The 21,247-nt window shown below is 56.6% G+C and overlaps 2 protein-coding genes across 11 annotated transcripts in view; both read left to right on the top strand.

Moving 5' to 3' along the window:
- ST3GAL3 (ST3 beta-galactoside alpha-2,3-sialyltransferase 3) overlaps positions 1-13,166 on the top strand; it is a 184,069-nt gene extending 170,903 nt beyond the window's left edge. For 7 of the 10 annotated variants that reach the window (XM_054512914.2, XM_045897882.3, XM_064589300.1 and 4 more), the window contains 3 exons: positions 6,240-6,386; positions 6,582-6,728; positions 12,082-13,166. In XM_054512914.2, the coding sequence (XP_054368889.1) occupies positions 6,240-6,386; positions 6,582-6,728; positions 12,082-12,171 (384 nt within the window). In that variant the 3' untranslated portion in view covers positions 12,172-13,166. Of the gene's footprint in view, positions 1-6,239; positions 6,387-6,581; positions 6,729-7,311; positions 7,413-12,081 lie in introns of all 10 variants that reach the window. The other 3 variants (XM_054512919.2, XM_054512918.2, XM_064589297.1) reach the window with 2 other exon arrangements.
- A 4,189-nt stretch (positions 13,167-17,355) lies between these two features.
- On the top strand, positions 17,356-19,125 carry ARTN (artemin). The gene is made up of 3 exons (XM_045895433.3): positions 17,356-17,537; positions 17,880-18,018; positions 18,094-19,125. Exons 1-3 carry the CDS (start codon positions 17,478-17,480, stop codon positions 18,567-18,569), a joined length of 675 nt encoding a protein of 224 aa, XP_045751389.1. The 5' UTR covers positions 17,356-17,477; the 3' UTR covers positions 18,570-19,125.
- The last annotated feature ends 2,122 nt before the right edge of the window (positions 19,126-21,247 follow it).

Below are 21,247 nucleotides of genomic sequence, written 5' to 3'. Positions count from 1 at the left end.
GATCCTGAGATCATGACTTGATCCAAAATCACGAGTCGGACACTTAGCTGACCGAACCTTCATTTTGCGTGTGGTTTTGTTAGTCTGTCACCTTGCTGTCCCTCCCATTTTATGTGCCATGCATGTGAATGTTTTTTGGATATGTCTTCTCTGTATATATTTTAAATAAGTATAGCAGATATTTTAAACCTCTCTTTGGCTCTTTCTCACATTATAATAACCCCACCATGTATTGAGGTATTTGTATACCACCCTGTTTTTTCCACTGCATTACAGATTCCTGCTGGATTAGGAAAACAAAAACCAGACCTACGCTTTTAATTATCCTGCCAAGCTGTCCCAGTGGGCAGTGGAAAGCCACTGAACATTGTAGTCCTGAGAGTGTGCGGGATCGGATTTGTGCAGGGAAGTGAAGGAATTGAAGGTGGAGGTGGGAAGCCCTGGTGGCCGTTGGGGTGACCCTGGGAGAGGTGGTGGCCTGTCCCAAGGAGGTAGCAGCAGAGAGCAGGAGGGAGTGCATCTGCCCTGCTCTGGGCCGCAGAAAGCCAGCCCGTGGTCAGCGTCTCTACTCCCAGACCTCTCATCAACTAAAGGAGGGGGGGAAGAAGGGGCTGCAGGAGGAGACCCCACGAGGGCACGGGGGAAGCGCGGGCCCCGGCTGGGGAGGTGCCTTCGTCCCAGAAGCTTTCCCCATTGCTCTTGGCTGTGCTGAAGAGCTGGGCGAGGTCCATCAGCAGGAGACCGGCGGCGGCCACACACGGATGAGCTGCATCCTGACTTGACAGAGGCAGGGACATTCCTGGAGGAGGAGGGACTGGACAAGGAATGCAGCCCACAGCCAGCCTTGAGGAGAGGTTTGATCATTCTGGGGGCCTCTGCGCTGGGTCTTCTGGGGCAGGGAAGTGAGCCATGAGAGGCCTGGGCCACATTAGAGTAGGCCTTCTGGGACAGGGCTGTGTTCTGGCGGTGGGCTTGGCCGTGTCGCCCAGCGTGGGGAGGCTCCGGAGCATCTGGCACTGCCATATAATCCTCCCAGCTATCTGGGAAGTGGGCCCTGTCATCCCTGTTATGCATGAGGAAGTTGAGGCTTGAAGCGATGACGTGACTGGCCCAGGTCACACACGTGTGCAGTCAGGACGGGAAGCTCAGTTTTACGGGCTCCAGCCCTCCTGCTCTGCACTGCATCCCCGTCTCTCTCATGGCTCCTGTCAGTCTCCGCCCCCAGCGCCTCGGCTTCCACCTGCCCCTTCAGTGTTGGTGGTTATGGGGTTCTCATCCCCTCTCACCCGATGACCAGAGATTCTTTTTTTTTTTCCTTTCCAAGTTTTTATTTAAATTCTAGTTAGTTACCATACATAACAGTCTGTTTAGTTTCCAGTGTAGAGTTTAGTGATTCGGTGCTTCCATACAACACCCAGTGCCCTCCTCAGTGCCTGTCCCCTATTTCCCCCATCCTGATACCAAAGATTCTTCAGCAGAAGTCAGCAGATCCCTTGACTTAGGGGATCCCGTGACCCTCCGCAGCGGTGTACAGAATTTGTAAGGTGTATGTGCTTGTGTGTGTTTTTCTTTTCTTTCTTTTTAAAAGATTTTATTTATTTATTTGAGAGAGAGAATGAGATAGAGAGAGCATGAGAGGGGGGAGGGTCAGAGGGAGAAGCAGACTCCCCGCTGAGCAGGGAGCCCGATGCGGGACTCAATCCTGGGACTCCAGGATCATGACCTGAGCCGAAGGCAGTCGCTTAACCAACTGAGCCACCCAGGCGCCCCTTGTGTGTGTTTTTCTGAGAAGAGAAGCCGTAGCTTTTATTATAGGAGACAGGCTGGGGTTTTGTTGGTACTTGATGTTTTTACGGCTGGGGAAACCCCGAAATGCCTGAATCATGTCTTGGTCTTATTCCTCCTTTCCCTGAAATTCCTGAGGAGACTCTGCCTCAGGACAGTGACAGATGGGAAAAAAGAAACTAGCGCCGCTGAATGGCTCAGTGTGTCAGTTCCGGGGCTCTCCTGCAGGGCTCCCTGGGACTCGAGACCCACCCGCAGGCCCCCTTTCCCCGGGGGCAGGGAGCAGAAGCTGATCAGGAGCTGGGCCCGCTGCTGTACAACAGCAGGGAGTTAAAAAGAGGGTGTGTGTGTGTATGTGTGTGTGTGTTAGAGAGAGAGAAAGACTTCTTGCCTTATCCCAGTAAATGTGACACTCAGTACCCTCAAACCTAAGTGGCCAGATCAGCTGCTTCTCCTCCCCACTGAAGCTTTGGGCAGAATCTCACAGAGAGCAGAGCTAATGAGCTCATTTCCAACAGTTTCACATAGTAGTCACATAGGGGACATTGTAGTCCTGAGAGTGTGCGGGATCGGATTTGTGCAGGGAAGTGAAGGAATTGAAGGTGGAGGTGGGAAGCCCTGTTTCAGAGAGGACATCTCATGTCATGGGGAGAACCAGATTCTGAAGTTGGATCCAGCCAGATTCTCCCCTTGCCTCTCTGAGCCCCAGTTGCCTCCGTGAAATGGGATGTGGGGCACCTTACCAGGTGACTTCTACTCACCTGGGAGCTGCTGGAGGGCAGAGGGGAGGTCCCATTCATCCTTAACCCCAGGCCCCAGACTTCCTGAGGCGGGAACAGTAATGACGATGGTCAGTGGTGTGGCAGAACATCCATCTTGGCATCATGACACTCGGGTTTGAATATTGGCCCAGCCACTTGTGTGACCTTGATCGAGCATGTTGCTTCTTCTTGGGGTCTGTACCTGTGAAGTGGGTGAAAGTGGAGGAGATGTAAACAGGTACGGTCTGGGAAAACTAGCCGGGAGCCTTGCACCGCCCCCCCCCCCCCCAGCTGTGCCCGTTCCTGGCTCTCCTGAGCAGCCCCTGTGCCTCCTGCTCTTCAGGTGCGGGGAGGGCAGGCATGGGTGGGAACCCCAGGTGGGGAACCGTTGGGGCCTGCCAGGCTCCACAGAGGGGACAGGGGCCCAGCACAAGCTGGTACCTGCATTCCTTTCAGTCCACACCTGGCCCTCTCAGCAGGGGCTCCTCCCCACGTCCGCCTAAGATCTTGGCCATCTCTACCCTTCCCTTTCCTACCGGGTCCTGTGGTCCCTGCCTTTGGGTCTGTGGGATTCTGAGAAGATAGACTCAAAAGAAGCAGATGACCAGGAAGCCAGAATGGGCTGGAGACATGAAGAATCCAGTGTGGATTCCCGGGTTTCTGGTTTAGAAGATGGGGTGGATAGTAGAAGAGAGAACAGATAGTAGAAGACATAGAAGAACATCCAGAGAGTAGAAGAGGAGACAGAGCAGATCTGGAGAAACCACAAACCACAAACCACATCCAGCAACAGTGGATTGGTTCAATAAGTTATGATACATGCTGGTGACATGGTTCTTAGAAAACATACTTTTGATGTCTGTAACATTCAGTTATAGAGATGGATCATTTAGCTGAACCTCTGCTGTATATTTCTGGATTTTCCTCTGGTTTGAATTGCATTTTCATAAACAACACTGGCGTAAACAGCTTTTTACAAAGGTCTTCACCATCCTGATTACTTTTAGAAGAGAAATGTTGCAGTCATCAGATACAAAAACAGCCTTGAGGCTTTTGATACATATTGTCAGGTTGCTTTTTAGAAAGGCTCTACCGATTTTACTCCTATAGCAATGCAGGAGAATCCCAGCGGGGTGTGCCGACCACCACAGGCACCGAGATACGTACACGGACACACACACACACACACACACACACGTACACATATTTTAGAGGATAACAGAGCATCTTATTTTAATTTGCATCTCTTTGTCACTATTGAGTTTGTTAACCTTATTTTATGTTCTTTTATGGTGTCCCATTAATTTTTTCATGAATTTTAAAAATATGTCTTATTATCTGTGACAAAATATTTCTCACTTTTTTGTTTCCTTCATAATTTTACTTATTCTATTTTTGATATACCAAAGCTCTTAAGAATGTTTACAAAGTCAAAATCTGTTTTTTTTAATTTATTTCTAATATTTGCATTAACATGTCAAAAGTTCAGTGATAGGGGTGCCTGGGTGGCTCAGTCGTTAAGCATCTGCCTTCGGCTCAGGTCATGATCCCAGGGTCCTGGGATCAAGCCCCGCATCGGGCTCCCTGCTTGGCGGGAAGCCTGCTTCTCCCTCTCCCACTCCCCCTGCTTGTGTTCCCTCTCTCGCTGTGTCTCTCTCTGTCAAATAAATAAATAAAATCTTAAAAAAAAAAAGTTCAGTGATAAAATATACACCTCAATTTTCTTTTAGTTTTGCTTTTTCAGCATTTAGTTATTTTGGGCACAGTGTGAGGAGAGGAAGTAAAAGGATCTTTTTTCTAAAGAGCCAATTTTCAAATACCACTTGCTGGGAAAATCATCTTGTGCCCACCAACGGTGAAGCTTCCTTTATCATAACCTAAGCTGATACATATATACGTATATATTGCTCTGCTTCTGGGCTCTCTTGTTTCATTGATCTTTATGTTGATTCTTAGACATCTACCAATGTCTTAACAATTGCAAATTCATAATATGCTCTAATATCTAATTTTTAAATTTGGGGGCTATTTTACCTGTTAAATATTTTGGATGGGTTTTTGGAATCCTTTTGGTAAATTTCAAAGGTCCTATTGGGATTTTTCTTAGACTTCTGTTAAGCCTACATGAATCTGGGCAGACTTGGCACTGTGTTAGTATTCAGCCTTCCCATCCAAAAACATAGTTTGTCTCTCCTGTTTTTTTTTTTTTTCAAGTCATCTTTTTATATCTCTCAATAAATGATTATAGGCTTTTTAAATTATTATTACAGGTCACATATCTTTAAGTCTGTTGCTCAGTATTTGATATTTTTCATTAGGATTGCAAATGGGATCTCCTTTGTATTATATCTGGTTGGAGTGCACATCCCATTACTAAATTATTCTCTCCATTCTAAGTTGAGTTGTTTTTTTTTAGGTTTTCTAGGCAAATAACAAACACCCTGAGATACGAGGTTAGAGTCCATGGGCTTGGTAATGCCTCCAGTCTGCAAGGTTGGTGCAATTCTCTCCAACAGTAGTCAGAGTCCAGCTGTAAGGGTGGAAAAGGTGGCTGAATGGGTCAAGCCCAAGTTCAGGGGTTCCTGAGGCTGGGGCAATAGAAGGGCAAGGGGCAGGGGGCTGAAGGAGCTCACAGGAAAGCTCCCTAGAGTGACCGACTTCAGGGACTAGACCAGAAAGGGCTTGGGTACTGGACACAAAGGTAGGGCTGGGGACTGGAGGAAGGGAGAGTCCGGAGAGGACGTTGTGGCCCTGGAATGGATGCTGGGATGTCAGGTTTGAGAGCTGACGCCTTTCCCATACAGGACTGGGCTCCCTGAGATCTCCACTTTGCAGTTAAAGATACTAAAACTCTGGGGCACCTGGGTGGCTCAGTCGTTGGGCATCTGCCTTTGGCTCGGGTCGTGGTCCCGGGATCCTGGGATCGAGCCCCGCATCGGGCTTCCCACTCGGAGGGAAGCCTGCTTCTCCCTCTCCCCCTGCTTGTGTTCCTGCTCGCTGTCTCTCTCTCTCTTTCAAATAAATAAATAAATAAATAAATAATCTTTAAAAAAATAATAATAAAGACTCTAAAGCTCTGAGAGCTTGTCACTTGCCTAAAGTCACCCACTGCTAATCAGTGGCTTACTGTGTTCCGCTGTGCCTTACTAGCTCACGTTCTGTCCTTATTTTTCAGGTTCACTTTAGAACAGTTGACTGAAAGCAAGGAGAGACAGCAGAAGGGAAAGGAGGCGAGCCCAGCAGAGCAGATAGGAGAGAGAGGGCAGGCTCCTCGTGGGCCCCTCAGTTAACTGCAAAGGGGAGGGGACAGCTGGGCTGCTCGGTCCTCCTGCTGATCCAAGAATCTCCTCAGACCAGAAGAGCACACCTCAGGGCACCGCCCTGTGTGCCCCTGCCCTGCAATTCACTCTGTGTCCTCCCTTATACTCTGTGGCCCCGCCATGTGCTCACTGTCCTCCACCACATACTGTTGTCTCTATCATACATCCTGTGTCATCCCCCCCGACCCCTGACCCCAACACACCAGCTCATCCCTCTGCCATGGTGTTTCTTCCCCATGCCCTGGGTTCACCAGTATATACATCATGCCCCACTTGTTTCGTTTGCCTGTACACACTTGGGGCCCTGCCACACACACATGGTCCCATGGCGAGCTGTGTGCCCAGCTCACGCCCACTTATGCTGTGTCTGCAGAGTGCATCAGATGGCTTCTGGAAATCTGTGGCCACGCGGGTGCCCAAGGAGCCCCCTGAGATTCGCATCCTCAACCCATACTTCATCCAGGAGGCCGCCTTCACCCTCATCGGACTGCCCTTCAACAATGGCCTCATGGGCCGCGGGGTGAGATAGCGGGGCCCTGGGAGAGGGCACGGGGAGCAGGGTCAGAGATGCCTTGGGAGGGGAGGCCAGGGTGGCAGGGTGAGGGGCAGGGGGCCTAGTCCTCGGAAATGGAGCTCAGCTCTGGTGAGTGCGGCTAAGGGTCTCAGCCTGGCTCAGTTCTCCAGCTGAATTCTGCACCTCGTCCGTCCCCTCCAGAACATCCCAACCCTTGGCAGTGTGGCAGTGACCATGGCACTACACGGCTGTGACGAGGTGGCAGTCGCAGGCTTTGGCTACGACATGAGCACGCCCAATGCACCCCTGCACTACTATGAGACCGTGCGCATGGCAGCCATCAAAGAGGTGCCGGGCTGGGCGGGGGGCATCCCTGGGCGGGGCCGAGGGAGGGGTGCTCCCAGCACAAACCAGCGGAAAGGGGTGAGCCAGTGGCTGGTCCAGCTGCCCAGAGTTCGCAAAGTTGGGTCACTGGAGGTCCATCCCTGCCTTCAGGTCTCTGATCACCACGCATCCTCTGTGCCCCTGAACCTAGCACCTCCTTCCCCACCCTTCTCGCCCCAAACGTTCCCTCCCTGGCCCTCTCCCTGCCCTTTTCCTGCACCTGCCTCATCCTTGCTATTCCCAAATGCCATATGCTAATCCTGGCACTAGCTCAGAGCCATCTTCTCCATCGAAAGCCCTGTCTTCGCCCAGAAGACTTCCATGCCCCCTCAAACCTCCCTGAGACATTGCCTCTCTGTGCCGGGACAGTCCCTGTACCCCTCTGCCCTCCCCTGTGAAGGAAGACCTGAAGCACTGATGCTCTTGATCACCCAGAATGGCTTCCCAGGTGATCCATATGTCCAGGTGCCTTCATGTTCAAGAAGCATTCCGGGTCTCGGGGCTGGCAGTCAGCCTCTTCTGACAGCATCTCTGCCTTCACATCCAGAGCCCCTGTGAACGCCTCTTACAGTCCCCTCCACTGCCACCACCAGCCTTCCACTGACACCAGCCTGGGACCTGCACATCTTGGGCCAGCGCTTTGAGCAGGTTCTCTGCTCCCACATGGGGGGCTGGGGTGGAGGGGGTGTTGGAGGACGCCTCCCCTCTGTGCAGATTCCTAGTTCTGTAAATGCAGGGGTTCCCATCTCAGTCAGCCCTCCTTCCTGCTCATCACCTTTCACACGCCCTCCTCCAACCCAGAGCCCTGGCCCCCTCTCCGCCCCCCTCGTCCCGTGGGAAAAGAGGCTGCAGCGGGGACTCCGGCAACTCCTGCGGGCTTGTCCTCTCTGCCCTCCTCACTCCCTCACAGCCTGGCTTCCCCCTTCCCCCATGACTCCCACTAAGGTCACCAGTGACTCAGCTCAAGGCTGCCAAATCCAGTGGACACGTGTAAGCCTCATCCTTCCTGACCTCTCAGAAACGCTTTTTATGTTGATCACTCCTTCCTCTTTGAAACTTTTCCTGCTCAGACTTGCGAGTCCGTAATCTCTGGTGTTCCTCTCACTTCACTTGCTGGTCTCTCTCGTTCTCTTCCTCAGCGTCCTTGATTTCAGTCCACCCCAAAAGAATCAACACTCGCTAGGGCTCTGTCCTGGACCGTCTTCTCACTGTCCACGTTCTCCAGGAGCTTGACATCCCCGTCCGTGGCTTGAATCCCCTTCTGTATGATTGCACGCATGTTGCTCACTCAGGCCACCTCAAGTGATGAGAAGTTACTGCAGGAATTTAAGAGAGACTTGGGAAACCAGGAACGGCCTTACAGCGGGGCCCCTAGGGTAGCCTGGAATGGGGTTCAGGGTGGGGGGCCCGTCCCGGGGCTAGGACAGCTCCCGACTGATGCCGCCCCTCTCAGCAGTGGTTCCAGACCTGCCTCCTTGTTGCCAGGAGCCCGTTGGTCTTTCCATCTGTGTCTCCTCGTGTATCTTCTTGCTTTCTTGGCCTTGCCAGCCCCCACTCTGAACCACTAGCACTGCCTCCACCTGTCTCCTGGCTTCTGTTTGCTCGAATCTTTGGCCTCTTACTCCTTTTATGTGCACTTTGCGTCAGAGTCCCAGGCAGAGGGTGCGAGGCCGTAACCAGCTCACGCGGGGCTTCGTGGGCCGTGGTGAGGAGTTGGGACTCGACTCTGAAGGTCAGGAGGAGCTACGGGAGGCTTTTGGGCTGTAGATTAGCGTGTAGTAGGCCAGTCTGGCTGCAGCACGGAACAGAGGGGCACGAGGCAGAGATCGATCCTGCCGGGCCGCTGTTCCAGCAGTCTAGGCAAGAGACGAAGGCTCCTGGCCAGGAACTGTTCAGAGGCGATGAGAAGCCAGAGAAGAGACTGCATTTTCAATCAGTAGGTCTTGTCTCAGTGCAGGAATGAGGGAAGACTGCACCTTCCCTGAAACCCTCTGGTGGATCCTGTTTCCTTTCTTTCTTTTTCAGTTTCTGGGCCAAATTGCCCCCCCCGCCAGCCCCACCCCATTATCTCTGAAAGTGGCTGGCTTGAGGCTCACGACATCGGCTGTGCCTACCCCGTGCAGGGTGCTGGGGACTTCAAGCTATGAGATCAAATGTCCTGGGTTTAGAACCTTTCTTTCCTTCCCAGTAAGGGGAGAATGATAGCACCCACCCCCTAGGTTTGGGGAAGATTAGACACGATAATGGGTAAAAAAAAAACCAAAAAAAACGGCCTGGCACATAGTAAGCACTCATAAATGTTAGCTGTTATTATTAATGGTTTTTTTAATTTATTTTTTTAAAGATTTTATTTTTTGACAGAGAGAGAGAGACAGGGAAAGAGGGAACACAAGCAGGGGGAGTGGGAGAGGGAGAAGCAGGCTTCCCGCCGAGCAGGGAGCACGATGTGGGACTCGATCCCAGGACCCTGGGATCATGACCTAAGCCGAAGGCAGACGCGTAACGACTGAGCCTCCCAGGCGCCCCGCCATTATTGTTTTATCTGTACTTATCGCCGTTCCCTCCCGGTATCCTGGCGGAAGATTCACTGGAAATGCCGGTGCCTGGGTTTAGCATCCCTGCTGTCCACCTTGAGGGTCTGCAGGAAGCAGGTGAACCGTTCAGCACCCTGGCCCCAACACCGCTTCCCTCCGCTCGGCCCAGGGGCCCGTTCTCCAGGCCCAGCAGGAGGGGGTGGGCCGTGGAGACAAGCAGAGCACGGGTTCCGTGCTGGGGGACATCCAAGGGAAGGGACATCAAAGGAGTTCGGAGAGGAGACAGAGTGAAGGTAGGGAGGAGTTAGGAAGGTGCAGGGTCGTGGAGACCAAGGGAGCAGTGTTCGGGGCCTGTCCCCCACGTCAGGCACTGTCAAGAAGTCCAGTAAGAGGAGCACTGGGAAATGGCCAGTGGCTGCACTGGTGAGGAGGCCCCGCAGACGATGGGGAGAGCAGCTTCGAAGGCCAGTGGCTGCGCAGGGAGTAAAGGCAGTGCAGAGAGGCAGGCATGGTGCCCAGTACGTGCTCCAGGGAAGCAGGGACAAGGAGGAGGAGGAAGGGGATAGAGCAGCAGCTTGCTCAGGGCCGAAGTGGGCTCACACAGGACTGTGCGGCCCGGCGGAGAAACTCGGGCTGGAAACGTCCAGTTGTGAGTTGTGAGCCCAGCTGCCGGTTCAGGTCTGCAGCCAGTAGAGTACGAAGCACAGGCGGTCGGGGCAGCACCAGGGTTTAATGACTGGGCGAAGGACGAGGAGCCAGAGATGGAGATGGAAAAAGAGCTGTCACAAGGACAGCTGCATCCAGAATCAGGAGTCCTGCTGTGGCTGGGGACCCAGGACTGCCAGAATTCTGCCCCAGCCCGTATATGGTGTAGACAACACGGTGTAGACAGCTCTGGTAAGCTCCTGTGCTGTCTGCATGGAAGGGAGAGTGAGGAGGCCTTGCCTGGTCTAAGAGAGCTACAGCCCAGGGCCAACCTTTTTGTTTACTATTTTATTATGGACACGGTCAAACATATTCATAAATGTAGAAAATAATATGATGAACTCTCAGGCACCTGTGACCCACTTCCCTCAGTTAGCAGCACATGGCCAGTGTTCATCTGTTCTTCCTCTCATGCACCCCTCCCCACTGATTATTTGGAAATAAGTCTCAAATATCATATCATTCCAACCATAAATATTTCAGTAGCTTTCTCTAAAAGATAAGAACTTTTAAAAAATTATCACAATACCATTATCACACCTAAAAAAATTAATAATTCCTTAATATCACAAAAAATGTCCAGTCTTGGGGTGCCTGGCTGGCTCAGTTGGAAGAGCATGCAACTCGGGTTCATGAGTCTGAGCCCCACAATGGGTGTAGAGATTAATGTAAAAATAAATAAATAAATAAATAAATAAATAAATCCGCTTTAAAAACAATGTCCATTCTTCCACTGAGCTTTCAACCATCAGTGACTCCCAATGGGTGTTCTTAAAACTAACCCATCAGATTGGTTGCTTCTTCCTGGGGGTGATGAAGGGGAGACATAAGGAAAGAGCAGTATAAGTTTACACATCTGTTCGGATCCTGGCCCTGCCATTCCCCCAAGCCTCTGTGTTCTTAACCCACAAAATCGAATTTCATTCAGCACATCTTTATTGAGCACCTACTGTGCCAGCCAAACAGTCCCTGCCTTCAAAGAGAGACAGTGTGCCAGACGATTGACTCTTCGAGGGATGAGGGCAGAGCATGCTGGGGGTCTGCAACAGGAAGGGACAGTTCAGACAGCAGAGTGTCATGACAGGAGCCTCGAGGGAGCTGGAGGTTTTAGGGAGTTTGGAGGGACAGTCGTGTAGTCGCAGCGGTTGAGAGAGGAGGCAGACCCTGCAGACCTTCCAGGTGCCATGGGCGTGGAGTGGGGGAGAAGAAACAGTCACCATTTGAGATGTGTCTGAGGGACACTGTCCTTAGGGGCAGCCGGGTTCATGGTTAGCCCAAGAAGTCGAAGGGCATAGTCAGAGGATACAGGGAATTTGGCCTGCGTTTCTGATTGAAGAGATTTGGCAAGCTGCAGAAAGTTGACGGGATGAGAATAGGGCCAGGACAGAGCCCTGGGTCCTTTGCACCAGCCAGCGGTTCCCGTGCACACCGCCATGAGGTTCCCACAGAGCGGTCAGGGGTGTACAAACTACGGAGAGGCTGTCCGCTTTCCCTGAGTCAGTCAGTCTTTTTTCATTCTTTGAGAGACTTAGCCACCAGAGCCTCCTGGTGCGAGTTCTGGGGACAGGACAGAGTCTGAGCCTGGGTGCAGTCTTCGCCCAGGAAAGCCCAGAAGGCGTCATCTTCCCTGTAATTTCCACATTCACAGAAAGGTGAGCCTCTTGTCCTCAGCCCCCTGGCTCCTCTGATTTAGGAGGCAGGATTTCATCAGCCTGGAGACCAATGCGCATTGCATCAGGCCAGAGGATGACTAAGCCACCCCACTTGGTTCTCCTTCCCCCAGGCCTGGGCCAGCTCTCACCGACTCACATGGCCTACCCTCAGGGTGCCTAGGACCTAGGTGCCCTGGACGCGCTGCCGGACAAGGAGGTGACGTCTGGGGGAATAGGGGGTCGGAAGGCCTCCATCTTCGAACACTTGGAAGAAGAGGAGAGGCAGAGTTCTCGTAGGGCGGAGAAAGGGGTTGTGGGAAGGGAGGAGGATGAGCAGATTTCCCACAATCACAGAGCACTGGGCGAGCAATGGGCAGAAGAGAGCACTGAGCTCCACTCATCCCTTCCCTGTGCCTTTCCTTTCAGTCCTGGACACACAATATCCAGCGGGAGAAAGAGTTTCTGCGGAAGCTGGTGAAAGCACGAGTCATCACTGACCTAACCAGCGGCATCTGAGGTGGGCCCAGCACGCGGCCACGGAGGTCCTGGCACCGCTACGGGGAAGCAGCAAGCACCGCCACCTGCCCGCTCCATTGGCCTCAGTCTGGCTCCGCCTGAAAGGTGCAGGAGTCTTCAGACCCAGAGAAGGACAGTGCCAAGTGGCCGCAGGGGTGGCGAGGCCCTGGCAGGGCAGCCAGAGCTGTGTCTGCCCAGAGGCCAGCCTCAGAGACCAGCGCTTGGCCTCGTTCTCGGCCTGGGGCCTTGAAGCCAGAGGGCCGGGAGGCCGCCGGCCGTGCCCAGCAGGCCCAGCATGCAGGAGGTGGACATCAGGCTGCAAGGCTGCTGCTGGACTCATTTCTCCAATCAGTGTTTGGTGTATTATCATTTTGTGAATTTGGGTGGGGGGGAGGGGAGGGATAATTTATTTTTAAATAAGGTTGGAGATGTCAAGTTTGGTCCACTTGCCATGCAGAAAGAGGCCCACTAGGGGGCCCGTCGGGCTCCCTGTAGAGTGGGGGTGCCGTGACTAGCCTGTGCCCTGCTTGGGGCTAGAGGGAGGTGGGCAGGATCTCATGCCAACCCCCTCCAGCCCATGACACTGTTTTGGCCTTTCTTGAGGAGAAGATGGGGTATTCCCATGCACCAGCCCCTAACTACGCCACAGGGAAACCCTGGAGCCATCGTTGAAGCCGACAAGGCAGACCCTGGGTTAAGCAGAGAGAAGTTCAGAGCTCGGGTGGCGAGGCCTGGCCTAGCGTGATGGGAATGCCCCCCCCCCCTGCCGCCCCCTGCCCCCCCCCGCTCCACGCCGCTGCAGCTGATCCACAGGACAGTGCCCCAGCCTGGACTGACCAACTTGGCAGCTGTTCTAGATTTCGGCAACGACACTGTCAGGTCCTTGGGCTCTGCCTTCAGCCTGGACCAGAGGGAAGTGAGGCTCAAGGACCTTACCCAGGCTGTGGCAGCCACCCTGGGCAGCCATCCTGGAAGCAATAAAGCTCTTCCCTGAATCTGGTCTCCGCTTGCTTTCTCTGACTCTCCTGGAAGAAGCAGGACACTGGGGCCTCAGCAACTCCATTAAACCCAAGGGCCATCTCTCTAGCCCACAGATTCCTCGGTCCCTTTCTCTTCTCCTGTCAACTGCAGGACCTGGGGAGCCACCTGGGGGCCTTCGGAAGCCTCTCCCATCCCACACAGTCCTGCACCCTCTTGGCCTTAAGAGAGGCAGACCAGAGGTACGAGGGCATGCCCCAGAGTCTACCCTACCCTAAAGGAGCCAGAGGGCAGGGGGTAGAGATCCACGGCCCTAGGACAGCACCTCCGGGTCCCCAGAGCCCCAGTTCTGCGGGGACAGAGATTCCTGCAAGCACAAGAAAGCTATGTGCTGAGCCCCCTGACACAGACTCACAGACCACACTTGCTCCTGACACCCCGGGCTGAGCTCCGGAGAGAATATGCCCCACCCCCACCCAAAGCACAAAGGCACACCCTCTCCCCACAGCCCCCCTCTAGCCACACAGAACAGAAAGGCAGAGCCCAGCTCTAGGCACCCTCAGGTAAACCTGGGAAAGAACACCCCCACCCCCACCCCGAGAGCCCTAGAATCTGATCGCTGCCCTCGCAGCGACCCCAGGCAGGCCTGAGATCCGGACAAACACACCTGCATCAGAGGCATGGAGTGAGCTTCCTGTCAGAGCTGCCACTGTGGCAGTTAAGAGAGGCTGGCTGGCCCCCTGGCCTCTCGCTTGCCATCCCAAGGGCCACCAGCATCCCACATGCCCCCTGACTGCTGTGGTTTGTCCTCAGGCAGAAACCGCCTCTGAGGGGAAAGTCGGGCCCTGACGGAGGGACAGGCACACCCAGAACTCCCTTGGGATGCTGCTGGAAACAGGGCACAACTCCAGTGCACATTGTAGTCTACGGGAAGGGTGCCCCCTGGAGTTGTACGGGGCCTAGGCTGCAGGCCTACAAGAGGCAGCCATGGTTGACCAAGTCCCAGGTTGCAGGAAGCAGCAAAGAGAGGAGCTATTCACTGCTCGGTCCCCTGTCCCACAGGGGTCCTGTCAGGCCTGTGGACAGCCACCTCCCCCCACCCAGCAGTTCTCCGTGGTCTGGCTTCCACTGCACGGAACCTGCTGTCACAAAGCTGTGGTTCTCGGCCCTGGCCATACACCAGACTAACCTGTGCAAGCTGGAAGATCTGCACATGCCCACCCCAAGATTCTGATTCAGGTTTGGGGTGGGGCCCAGATGTAGGTGGTTTTTAAAGGTCCACAGGAGATCCTGATGCATAGACGAGGTATAGCTGGTCCACACACGCCCCCTGAGCACTTTCATCCCCACCCACGGCTCCCCACTGGCAGCTGGTCGCCCTCTTCGGCCCAGCTCTCTCCACTTTGCTCCAGGCTACACAGTCAGCCACTTCCTGAACATTACCACTAGGGTAATCCACCACACATCTGACACTGAACTCCTGAGCTCCTGTCTCCAGTCTGTCCTCCTCGAGGGAGCCCCAGCTGCCGGCACGCAGCCCCTCCACATGGTCACCCCGGCCAGAGGCGCGCCTTTGTCTGTCCTACCTCTTCATCCCATCCAATCAGGCACCAACTGAGTTTTCAAGAAGATGTGGTCTGAAAAGCCTTGCAGCCCTCTGCTCACCCCACGTCTCTGCTTCAGACCCCTGTCTCCCCAGCAGCCTCCTTACGTCTCCCCCAGACCAGCCAGTCACTGCAATGCATGTCTGGTCGCACCATTCTGCTGCCTGAAACCCTTCAGTGGTCCCCAGGGCCACTGCTATGAAGTCCAGACTCCCCAGTATGACACAAAGGATCTGGCCTTCCCTTACCTCTATCCATGTTACTCAACCTCCAGCTCACCTGCCAAATTGCTGTAATTAGGCCCCTGAAATACTACCCTCCAGCCGTGCACGTGCATCTCCTCTGTGACCCTCCCTTCCTCGGCCCGGGCACCCGCTCCTACCAGCACTGCCCCGGCAGGGCCCGGGGAGCACCGTGTTTGCTGGCGGGCGGCAGGGCTGCTGGGCGGCTGGAGCGGGGTCGGACCTCCAGCGCCCCAGCGCAGCACCTCACCGACCCGACAAGTTCCGTGGGTCTGCTGAGAGAAGAAGCTAGAGGTGGGCCAGATAGCGGAGAGCAGCCGCGGCGGGTCGGCCAGCCGGGACCCAGGAGACCGCACCCATCTCAGGGCCCACGGCGGAGGCAGGGACCGGCCTGTCCCCTCCCTCCCCGCCCTCCGCCCAGCCTCCCAACTCCCTACTTCGCGCGTCTACAAACTCTGAACGCCCAGTTCCCGCGCCTCTCCGCCTCCCGGGTTCTCCGCTCTGGGTCCCAGGGTCCCTTCCCAGCGTCTCCTCCCCACCCCCCGCCCCCGCCCGGCTCGGGGGACCCAGCGTAGCCCGGGGGGGGGCCAGATCCCAGCAGGTGGAGCGGCCAGGTGAGCCCTGAAAGGTGGGGTTGGGCGGGGGCGCTCCGGGCCCCACCCCGGGATCCGGTGACGCCGGGGCTGGAATTTGACACCAGATGGCGGCGGGCATGAGGCTGCTGAGGGATGGAGTTGGGCCCGGCCCCCAGACACGGACCACGGGCTCCGCCAGCAGCAGGTCCCTCGGGCCCCAGCCCTCACTGCGGCCCGGACCCAGAGCCCTGCACCGCGGTAAGCCAACCTGTTGGCCCAGCCCTGGGGCTCGGGGGAGCGGGCGGGATAGTTCCCCTCCACTCCTTTCCCACGTCCTCCCTCTCCTGGGCCGGAGGCACAGGTCTCCGCCCCTCCCAGCCCCCTCAGTCCCCCTGTCGCTGGTCGGACTGCGCTGGCCCGCTCTAATGTGAGGTCCCCGCTGCAGCTACAGGGCGCACACTGGCTGCCAAGGCCACGCTTTTGGCTAAAAAAGGTGCTGCCAGGTGCACAGTCCTGGGCATGAGCCTTTTAAGCTGCGGGGGAAAGCCCAGCACTGGTCCCAGGAAAGGTGCCTAGAAGAACCACGGAGGAGGACCCCTGTGGTGAGTATCCGGCTGGCAGGCGGGGAAGCAAGGACTGGAGGGAGACTGGGCCTGACCTGCCCTCAAGAGACCTGCTCCTGAGCTCCCTCTAGCGCAGGGGGTCACTGAGGCTGCCTGGCCCGGCTTTCCCTCCGGCAATGAGAACAGTCACTAGCCTGGCCCCTCAAGGCCTGATTCAATTAGCAGAGCAGGCCTGGCCCTGGAGGAGCACACCGGGGAGGCCTGGGGAGGTCTGGTCCACAGGTATGCAGACGTTTTGTGTGCTATGGGGTGGGGGTGGATGGTGACAGCTGGGACCCAAGGGCAGACCAGCTGGTGAGGGCTCTAGGGCCCCAGAGGGGTGTTTGGGAATGCCAGCGAGGGTGGGTTCACCAAAGGGTTGGTGGGGCTCAGAAAGGATGGCTGGGCTCAGGAAGGATGGCTCGTGGGGGAAACTTAGAGGAGCAGGGCCAGGCTGCCAGACCCACAGGAAGCTGGAAGGGCAACAGACCTGGACCAGCTCTCAAAGACCAGGCTGAAGTGGAGGCCAGGAGGGCCCTCCTGGGAGTTGCTCAGCCCTGAGTCTATTTGAGGGCCGCCAAAAGCCCACCCCCCCTTTGAGTCTGCAGGCTTGGCAATGCTGCCCCCTGGTGGCCACAGGGAGCCATGCCCAGGCCCTATGTTAGAGGGCCCATCAGCCCCCATCACCGGGGGCTCTTGAGGGACCATCTGTGGTTGAGAAGAGAGAACTCTGGCAGCTCTGGGTCCAGACAGAGAGATCACAGAGGAGCAAGGTGCAGCGGCGCTGGGCGGGCAACACAGGCTGAGGCCGGGGTGTCGCTGACATCAGATAGGTCAACAGCAAGCACCCTAAATCTTCTCTAGGCCACATCTTCCTGCTCGTGACATAGAGACAAAGCTCTCTGTGGGACCCAGTGCGTCCAACTACTTCCTTCTCCAGCTGCTCCTGGCAGCTCCAGCCCTGCAGGACAGAGCAGCGAGGCCCCGGGGAAAGAGACCTGGGATGGTAGGCAGCTGCCGAGCTTCTCTGAGTCTTACTTGCCATCTACCTCTTGGAGTTGTGAGGACTGAAAGAGGGAAACAGGTGCAAAGCACCAACACACAGTTAGGTTCTCAATGCAGTTACTTCTCGACCTGGGTTGAGTCCAGCTGTCCAAGCCCCTTGTACTTCATCTGGAGACACTGAAGTGGAGGGATGACCTGCTCAAAGGATAACTCCTCTCTCAATGCTCCAAGCTGCCTCAAGAGGAGGGGGGGCGGGAGCAAGTCGACTACGGCTGATGGGCGCTCCTGGTATTGACAGAGATGGAGCCCGGATGTGGAAGCCCTTCTGTGCTGCCCCACTGTCCCCAGCCTAGGCGGCAGGTGAGTGGTTCTCCCGGGGGACTGCCACCTGGAACCGAGGAAAGGTGGTTTGATTGGGGAGGAAGCGCAGGGCTTGGCCGGGGCTGGCGACAGAAGCGGAAGGGGAAATGGTCAAGGAGGAACCAGGAGTAAGGAGGAAAGTCAGTGATCTCTGCCCTGGGCTCCCTGAGGCAGCGGACCCACTATCCTCCAACCTAAACCCTCCGGGAGCTCCCCCCACCCACCTAAGCGCCCATACTCTCTCTGATCCCCGCCGCCCCAGCCCCTTCCTGAGCTCCCTCCACCCCGAGCCGACCTGGGTGTCCGATTCCTCCCTGAGGCGCCGCTTCTGTCTCCGCGCAGCCTGCCCTGTGGCCAACCCTGGCCGCTCTGGCCCTGCTGAGCAGCGTCGCCGAGGCCTCCCTGGGCCCCGCGCCCCGCAGTCCCGCCCGGCGCCTCGGCCCCGCTCCTGGCCCGGCGCCCCCCACCGGCCACCTGCCCGGTAGGTGAGAGGGCGAGGGGGCGGGGCGGGGCGGGGCTGGCCCGGGGTCCCGAGCGTGACTCAGTCTCCTTGCAGGGGGCCGCGCGGCCCGCACGTGCGGCGGAAGAGCCCGGCGGCCGTCGCCCCAGCCGCCCCGGCCCGCGCCCCCGCCGCCCGCGCCCGCGCCAGCCCGGGGGGGCCGCGCGGCGGGAGCCGGGGGCCGGGACGGCCGCGCGAGCCGGGGGAGCCGCGCGCGGACGGCGGGGGCGCGGGGCTGCCGCCTGCGCTCGCAGCTGGTGCCGGTGCGCGCGCTCGGCCTGGGCCACAGCTCCGACGAGCTGGTGCGTTTCCGCTTCTGCAGCGGCTCCTGCCGCCGCGCGCGCTCGCCGCACGACCTCAGCCTGGCCAGCCTGCTGGGCGCCGGGGCCCTGCGGCCGCCCCCGGGCTCGCGGCCCGTCAGCCAGCCGTGCTGCCGCCCCACGCGCTACGAGGCGGTCTCCTTCATGGACGTCAACAGCACCTGGAGGACCGTGGACCGCCTGTCGGCCACTGCCTGCGGCTGCCTGGGCTGAGGCCTCGCTCCAGGGCTTGGCGGACTGCACCCTTCCCCGCGGCTCCTCGCACCCCGGGGCCCTCTCGCAGGAGAGCCGGGCGCCGGGGGGGGGGCGGGGAGCTCAGTCAGAGGTGGAGGCCTCAGCCCGGGGGCGGGGGGGGAGTGATGGCCACGAGCCCTCGAGAGGCGTTGGGACGACTGACCTGCCGCGCCAGGGTCCTCGCCCTGCAGACGCCAGACGCCTCAGCCCTGGAGACCTTAGGACCCGCTCCTCACAGACTCTGGCACTGACTTGGCCTCGGGAGAACCCAGCCGTGCCCGAGGCCCCAAGCGTCAGCCCAGGCCCTGGGGGCGCGGAATCGGAGGAGACACCCTGCAGTCGCGTCGCCCGCGCGGGCCTGTACTCACTCGTGGGAGCCGGACCCCTATTTATTATTCCTAAGTTATTTATTTACTTCCGTGGTTTGTCAGAGCCTTTCCTGGGCAGTGGGGCCGGATGGGTAACAGCAGCTGGATGGGGATCATGCGCTGGCCATCCCACTCACTTCAGGCTGACTCGGCAATCACAGGCCTGGCCTGGATTGTCCATTGCTTCCCAGCAGCTCTGGGACATGGAGGGGGCGGGGGGGGGGGGGGACACAGGCAGAGTGGGTGGCACAGGTGTGCGCTCCAGTCCCGACAGGCCAGCTCACAGCCCCGTGCACCGTCCCCAGCACTTGGGACCCGGAGTTACGGGTGGAGAGAACCCTACCCTTGTCACGTCAGACATTCTGGGGGCCTCACTTACTGTGTAACGACACAGAGAACCACACATTGCCCCATCCCACGGTCACTCATCTGTGTCCTACCCGCCAGGGCCTGACAGGTGCATACACTCCCTCTGCTTGTAGACAATCCAGCATGGGGACCTCACTGCCCACAATCCATGAGGCAACCCAGGGCAAAAGAGCATCTGAAAAGGCTGCAGGTGGGCAAGAAGGCGCAGCTGGTTTCGGGGGAATGAAGCAGAGAGCATCAAGGGAATAAAAGGGCAGGAAAGGACTGAGGGCCCCCCAGAGGGACCTGCATTTGGAATGATGAACAAGGATATTCATTTATTCATTCAACAAATATTTACTAATCACCTATTACATGTCAGACAGTAGGTAGACACCAGAGGTACAGAAGTGAAAGGGACATGACCCCTGCCCTTAAGCTTAACTCAGGAGTGACAGACAATAAATAATTATGGAAGTTCAATTTGACAGATAGTATGAAAAAGGACAAGAAGGTCTCCAGGGCTTGGCGGAAGCTAAGAGGTACACACCTGCATTTGGAAGGAAGGAGAGGTTAGTGCTGACCCTGGCCTTCCGCAGTGTCCCCGAGTCATCTCTCAAAAGTCAGTGCAATCCCTCTGAGCTTTCCTGCATGTCCCTGGGAAGCCCTGTTTCCTGGGTCCTATGAATTTGTCCAATATGATGTTCTTCTTTGGAAATAAGATGAAGGCCTGCGTTTGGAAAGGATGCCCAGTCTGAGAAACCATGGGGTGTCCAGAGGGGCTGTCGGGAGGAAGGGATATGCTGGTCTGGAGCTGAGGAGGGAGGGCCGGCCTGGAGATGGAATTGGCCGCTGTGAGCACAAGGGCAGCAGCTGCAGCCCGGGGTGCACGAGAGCACCACGGGAGTGAGGCAGCCGAGGGCGGGGCCCCTCGGGCATCTGCCCCTGCTAACCAAACTTCCTTCCGGACTGTCTAAGTGCCTGGCTGCTTTGGCACAGGTGCCCCTTCGCCCGGGCTAGAGTGAGGAGCAGGCAAAAGTGAGGGCTGTGAGCATTCTGGGTCAAGGAGGAGAAACAGGCCTTTGCTTCCACTCTTCCGTGTTCGCTGCCCCAGTTCTAGATGCTCCCCAAACTCTGGTGCTCTCACACTGCCTTCAAACAGCCCTTTGCCCCCTCTCTCTGCCTCCAAGCTGATTGAGGACCCTCAGTCTCCAGCCCTTCCCAGCCCCACCGGAAGAAAATGACACCAGTGCCATACAGTTTGCAGATGCTTCACGGAGGCCTGGGCCCCGGCCCTGGTTAAGGATGAAGGGGGACATCCCGTCAAGCAGGGTCACTGGGCCCAGGGAGACCCTACCGGAAAGACTTGAAAACCGGGCCTAGCCCCCAAGCCCTCCAGGCCCTGCCCTTCAGTGGTCATCTCTGCTCTCAGAGCCACTTAAAGGAGACAACAGACTGAAGCCGCCTCTGACAATGCTCTCAGCAGGAGAGCCAGGTCGGAACCCAAGCCAGAGGTGTTGGCCCTCAACAGTCCTGATTGCTGGGCCTTGAGCAAGCAGGGTCCCTCCAACTCAAGGCTGCATTTTGGGCCCCAGAGAGACTGTGCCCAACATCTCACAAAGTCCCAGATGAAACAGTACCTTCTCTAAGAAGAACACAGTCCCACAAGAACGCAAATCCCTCTTTAAAAAAATAAAATAAAATAATAAAGCCACTTTCCCCCAAAGGAACAAGCTCCAGAGCTGCAGTTCTCTGCCCATAACTTAGCAGAGGTCACTGTCACATAAACTCACCAGGCAGAGCACTTTCCACCCGGGAGCCACCGGTGGTTCTGGTATCTCCAGTCCTTTTTTTTCTTTCTTTTTCTTTTTTAGATTTTATTTGTTTATTTGACAGAGAGATAGAGAGCACAAGCAGGGGGAGCGGCAGGCAGAGGGAAAG

Source organism: Mirounga angustirostris, unplaced genomic scaffold, assembly GCF_029215605.1.
Source record: "Mirounga angustirostris isolate CCGP_5_RB_7025 unplaced genomic scaffold, mMirAng1.0.hap1 SCAF_4, whole genome shotgun sequence".
NCBI classification, from domain to species: Eukaryota; Metazoa; Chordata; class Mammalia; order Carnivora; family Phocidae; genus Mirounga; species Mirounga angustirostris.
Note: the sequence above shows the minus strand (reverse complement) of the source record. Positions and strands in the feature narration are given on the sequence as shown.